Source organism: Rattus norvegicus, chromosome 5 (genome assembly GCF_036323735.1).
Source record: "Rattus norvegicus strain BN/NHsdMcwi chromosome 5, GRCr8, whole genome shotgun sequence".
Lineage (NCBI taxonomy): Eukaryota > Metazoa > Chordata > Mammalia > Rodentia > Muridae > Rattus > Rattus norvegicus.
In genome coordinates this window covers 130,013,170-130,019,169 of record NC_086023.1, presented here as the reverse complement: position 1 = coordinate 130,019,169, position 6,000 = coordinate 130,013,170, and the positions used below count along the sequence as shown (strand labels likewise).

Here is a 6,000-nt window from a genome sequence, read left to right as displayed (position 1 = left end):
GCAGTCCTGGTGCCAGCACTCTCTGCACACAGTCTCAACACACTGTGTACTTGAAGTTTCCCAAGCAGCAATGAAACAAACAAACAAACAAACAAACCCCTCCAAGATGGAATACAGAGCTCATGACAGGAATATATAAATACCTTGTGTATATATAAAAAATCAGCCCACTAACAAAAATCTCACATCTTAGTAAAGGAGTCAGATATACGATACACTCCTCTACCCCAAAATGCCTGATGTTCAGGCCAAATATGTCCTATTTGACTTTTTTTTTACTTTGCCTTTTAAAATTAGGTGATAAACTTAAAATGCAGTTATAGACATAAAAAGGCCAAGGGTACGAGCCCTTGGCTTAATGAGACATATCAAATATATAGCTTCCTGATGTCATGATAGAAGGAACTGTCCTAGACAATGTGGGAAAGATGGGTACTGCTGAGGCTAAGTTCCCCGGGGCCACTCACAGGCAACAGAACATTAGTCATAAAACAAGGGCGGAGGGCAAGGAGAGGGTAAGGAGTTGTGGTTCTCCATCATGAGGAACGGTGAACATACACTCATGGATGGAAATTTTAAGTAGCTATGTTTATTACTTTTTTCCAGCAATCTTGCAAGAGGCAGAGGTGACATTGAACTGAGTGACACGAGCATGTAGGTGGGCTGGTGAGGAGCCCGTCTCTTGACGCGTGCCGCTGGCTTGTCAGGAGTGGCTGCCTCCACCTCTCAGTCATGTTTACTCTTTTGCTTGAAGGAAAAGGGTTTCTTGAGGGAACAAGTTTACCTCCAATAATGACTTATTGGGGTCTAGCTGAGTTACCTGAAAAGAAAGAAAACACGCATTCAGAGATCTGGAACAAGCACATCAATTTTCAGTCTTTTACACACAGGCATGAGCACTTCCAAGTATCTTATTTGATCTCAACATAATTCTGTGTGCTGCTGGTGGGGTTGTTATATTCTCTGAGAAAACCGGGTCTCTCAGAACGGTCATATTTTGCAGTTTCATCAAGTAGGGGAGTTAGTACTGACTTCAAGGCTAAGACTCAGCCACTTCCTGGAGATGTCCCTTGTCTCTTGTGCTTTTGGGAAAGACACAGGAGGGTCCATGTGGTTAAGATGACCTCTAGTTGGTTAACCTCTCTGCTTGTTGGGACAACAACTAAACCTTTAGAAGGACAAGGGCTAGGCCCTTCCACTAAAATTACATATAGCAAATAACAGAATGGCCGTTCTACTGTGACCAGCGATGACTATATCCCAGGGATGATCCCTAGGGAGACATATCACAATCTCCTTATTGGGGGTATATGTAATTTGGAAAGAAGAGGCTACCACATAATATTAAAGAAATCAACTACTGAACTGTAAAAGGTAGATGAAATCTTGATACCATGAGTAATGCTACATGAAAGATCTTAATTAGATTTTTGCCCTCCCTAAGCCAAGGCAGAGATGTCATGTGAAGGTTTTATAAACCTAAGAGAAAGAAACGAAACATTCAATAAAAGGGGCAATGAGTTCTGAAAGGCTGAAAAATACTAGGTTAGTAGAAAGGATATAGGATTTGAAAATAGGGAAACTCTTGTTTAAGTCACAGTGGTGTAGGCTATCAGCTTTGTGGCTCCTGTCTTATAGGATTGATGAAGATTAAATGAGGAAGAACATAATTAGCACAGTGTCTAATGTGGAACAGACCAACAGAATATGCTGTGTATGAGAGCAACTGTAAAGGGAGATGGATGTGTGGGCAATGGGCTGCTCTGAGCGTGCGGTGGCCGGCTAGGTGCTTTCTAGCTATGCCTGAAGCTGCTGCTCTGCTATTTATATGAGCTTTGGGACCTTGGGTAAATAGTATGGGCAGGCAATTTGCTCAACTCAAGCCACTCATAATGAGATGACTCTGCTTTCTTCTTCCAGCTAGAAAAGGGGAGGCCCTGGGGACCAGGACTGGGTGTCAGAGAGACTAGTAAGCTGATATAGGGAAACACTCTCTTTAGTGTATCTAGACAGAAACTTAGTATGCCCAGGAGGGTATTTAAGGAAATATATCTACCTCTAGAATTTTTTCTGCTTATAAATCTTGCTCTACTATTATCTCTTGGGTGTTGGGCAGATGGGCAGGCAAGGTGGAAGGGAGGCCTAGCCTACTGTCTCTGCCTTCCAATGTGCAGGGAGGGCAAGCTGCTGGCAAATGTTTACCTACTTCCCCAATTAACACACAATACCTCACTGGCTTCTGTCAACAAACAGAGCTGTGCTGCCTCTGCTTCAGATTCTTGGGCATTTTCTGCCCAGCTGCTTCTGCTATTGTTCTTAATTAACATGCCAGAACTCTTCCAGCATCTTCTACTTTGTTATTTGTGATTTGTAAATATGATGCTCATTGGGAGAAACCAAAACTACACTAGTTGCAAAGCTGTGAGAGCAGGCAGGAAGAGGTGCTAGGAAGCAAAACAGGCTGGGAGGCTGGAGCATCAGGCCTACGTGGGACCCTGTTAGGGTGGGAGATGTGTAAGGTAAGAGATTCATAAACTCTTAGCTAAAATTCTAATTGTCATTGATAAAACAATCAAAGATTTCCTGCACATATATTACAAGCCACGCACTTCCAATATTTCTCAATTAGTCCATAGAACAACCAACATGCAAGGTTGCAGAGGTAAGAAACTGAATTTCAATGCAGGGGCCACTTGTTTAAGTTAGAAGGAGTCTGTTTACAGTGTCATGATGAAGGAGTTAAAACAGCCAGCCTATTACATGCCGTTAGTCCCAGCCCACCAAAGGTAGAGGGAGGCCAGCCTGGTCTGCAGAATGAGTTATAGGACAGCCAGGTCTACAGAAACCCATTGGGGGTGCACGTGGCGGTGGTAGATTGGGAGTGAGTGAATGATGAAAACCTACATTCTATCCATATGATCCTGAAGTAGATATACAACTAGAGTCCATTTTCCTATATGTAATGTAAGACTCATCATTTCAACTTTGTAGGTAGTACAGTAGCTAAGGGAAACAATGTTAATGAAGCCAGTGAGTGAGTGTTCAGCAGACGGCACAGTGTTTCTTGGATAGCAGCTTTAGTCTCTTACTAGATTGCTCTAGTTGTCTTTGTTTCTACCCCACTGTCCGGTAAGAGTTCTAGCCTTTCCCTGTAGGCCAAGTCTGGAGAGCTCATTCTCTGGCATCAGTGAGGTCCTCCAGCTTTGAACAAAGTACTGTTGAACATACTCTCTTAGAGGGCCCACGTGGGGCTATCTTTTACCCCACATTCTAAAGTTCATTTTATTTATGTTTTTTTTTTTACTAGCTAGACTTTTATTTTTCTTTCTTTTTTTAATCCATTTGCTTAGTAAAACAAACAGTAGCACAAATGTTGACAACAATAATATCCAATAGTTTATAAACTATCATTACAGACTGAATATATTAACTTATTTAATCTTTATAATGATGCTTGCACTAGGTACTGTTATTTCCATTGGACAGGTCAGGAAACAGGTTTAGAAAGTCGGAGAATTTGTTCAAGTCCACATAGCTAGTAAGTGGGAACTTGCTATGTACATCAGACTAGCCTCGAACTCCCAACAATCCAACTGCCTCTGCTTCCTAAGTGAGCATGCTGAGGATCATGCTTTTAATAATGTAGCTGCCACTCTGCCTACCCTGCAGAAGAGTACCTGAACGCAGCAATACTTCTGGGTCAGTGTTAATGAGGGCACAGATAACATGATAGAGAAGAAACACTGTAAAATACAGTCTTTTTTAAAATATCATTTGACCTAAATGCTAGTCTTATAACTAGTGTTATAAGTTGAAACCTATTCTATGATGAAAACCTAAGTTTAAGAGATTAAATGACTCCAGAGAACCAAATAACCCTATTAAAAAATGGGGTACACAGCTAAACAAAGAATTCTTAGCTGAGGAATATTGAATGGCTGAGAAGTACCTAAAGAAATGTTCAACATTAGTCATCTGAGAAATGTAAATAAAACCCTGAGATTCCACCTTGTGCCAGTCAGAATGGCTAAGATAAAAAACAAACAAAAAACAAAACAAACAAACAAACAAACAAAAAACAAACAAACAAACAAAACCCCTCAGGTGACTACAGATGCTGGCGAGGATGTGGAGAAAGAGGAACACTCCTCCATTGTTGGTGGGATTGCAAGCTGGTACAACCACTCTGGAAATCAGTCTGGGGATTCCTCAGAAAATTGGACATAGTGCTACCTGAGGACCCAGCTATACCACTCCTGGGCATATACACAAAAGATTCTCCAACCTATAACAAGGACACATGCTTCACTATGTTCACAGCAGCCTTATTTATAATAGTCAGAGGCAGGAAAGAACCCTAGATACAGAAAATGTGACACATCTACACAATAGAGTACTGCTCAACTACTATAAACAATGACATCAGAAAATTCTTAGGGAAGTGGATGGAACTAGAAAATATCATCCAGAATGAAGCAACCCAGTCACAAAAGAACACACATGGTATGCACTCACTGATAAATGGATATTACCCCAAAAGCTCAGATTACCCACGATATAATTAACAGACCATATGAAGCTCAAAAAGAAGAAAGACCAAAATGTGGATGCTTCAGTCCTTTTTAGAAGGGGGAACAAAATACTCAGGGGAGGAAAGACAGGGACAAAGAGTGGAACAGAGACTGAAGGAAAGGCCATCCAGAGACTGCCTCACCTTGGGGATCTAACCCATACGTAGCCACCAAACCCAGTCACTACTGCTAATGCCAAGAAGTGCTTGTTGACAGGAGCCTGATATGGATGTCTCCTGAAAGGCTCTGCCAGGTACATATACAGATACTGATACAGATGAGGATGCTTACAGCTAACCATCAGACTGAGCATGGGGACCCCAATGGAGGACTCTAAAGGACTGAAGGAGTTGAAGAGGTTTGCATGAAGTTCTCAAAGAATTGATAAAAACAGTATCTTCTTCCAAAGGAAGAACCATATCAACCTACCTGGACGACCCCCCCGCCATGCCCCTGAGTTCCCAGGGACTAAACCACCAACCAAAGAGTACACATGGAGGGACCCAGGTTCCAGCTGCATATGTAGCATTGCCTGACATCAATAGAAGGAGAAGCCCTTGGTCCTGTGAAGGCTCATTTTCCCAATTCAGGGGAATGCCAGGGTGTTGAGGTGGGAGTGGGAGCATCCATAGGGGGGAACTGGGAAAGGGGATGATGACATTTGAAATGTAAATACATAAAATATCCAATTAAAAAAAAACAAAAGAGATTAAATGAAAGAAAAAATAAAACAAAAAGATTAAATGAGCCCTACTGTTACTGCATTAATTAAAAAATAAAAAATAAAAACAGCCCTTTGTTATTCTATTGCCCAGTAGTGTGACTATAATTAAAAAGTATATTATACAGTTCTAAATAACCAGAAGGAATTGTTTTTCACATTTGGCTTTTTAAAAATACTGTTTTTAACAATTCTTTGAGGACTTCATGCAATGTGTTTTGATCATAGTAATCCCTTTCTTTAACTTTTCCCAAATGCTTACCACTCTCCTACACACCCAACGCCATATTCATGTGTTCCCTTTCAACTCACCAAGTCCAGTCTGCATTGGCTGACTGCTCCTGCACGGGGCCTACCCTGTATTATGGTCCAGAGAGCAGGTGTCAAACCATTAAAGAAAACTGGCCTTCCCTTTCCTAGCGACAATCGAATGCCAGTAGTCGGCTCTAGGACTTCGTGTCCAATCCTGTTCTCCACACTGGGAATTCTGTCTGGCTTGATTTTGCTCAGGTCTTGTGCATGCTGTCACGGTTGCTATGGTTCATATATGCATCTGCACTGTTGTATCCAGAAAGGACTGCTGCTTTGGAGCCGTCCAACACCTCTAGCTTTTATAATCTTTATCCTTCATCTTCCTCATTGATCTCTGAGCCTTGAGGGACAGACAAAACATTTATGGCACTATTGCACCAGTGAGTATATCTTGCC

At 41.7% G+C, this 6,000-nt stretch overlaps 1 protein-coding gene across 3 annotated transcripts in view; it reads right to left on the bottom strand.

Annotated features, from left to right (window-relative positions):
- Positions 1–565: 565 nt before the first annotated feature.
- Faf1 (Fas associated factor 1) overlaps positions 566–6,000 on the bottom strand; it is a 363,928-nt gene continuing 358,493 nt past the window's right edge. For 2 of the 3 annotated variants that reach the window (XM_063287104.1, XM_039109189.2), the window contains one exon: positions 570–820. In XM_063287104.1, the coding sequence (XP_063143174.1) occupies positions 737–820 (84 nt within the window). In that variant the 3' untranslated portion in view covers positions 570–736. Of the gene's footprint in view, positions 821–6,000 lie in introns of all 3 variants that reach the window. The other variant, NM_130406.2, reaches the window with a different exon arrangement.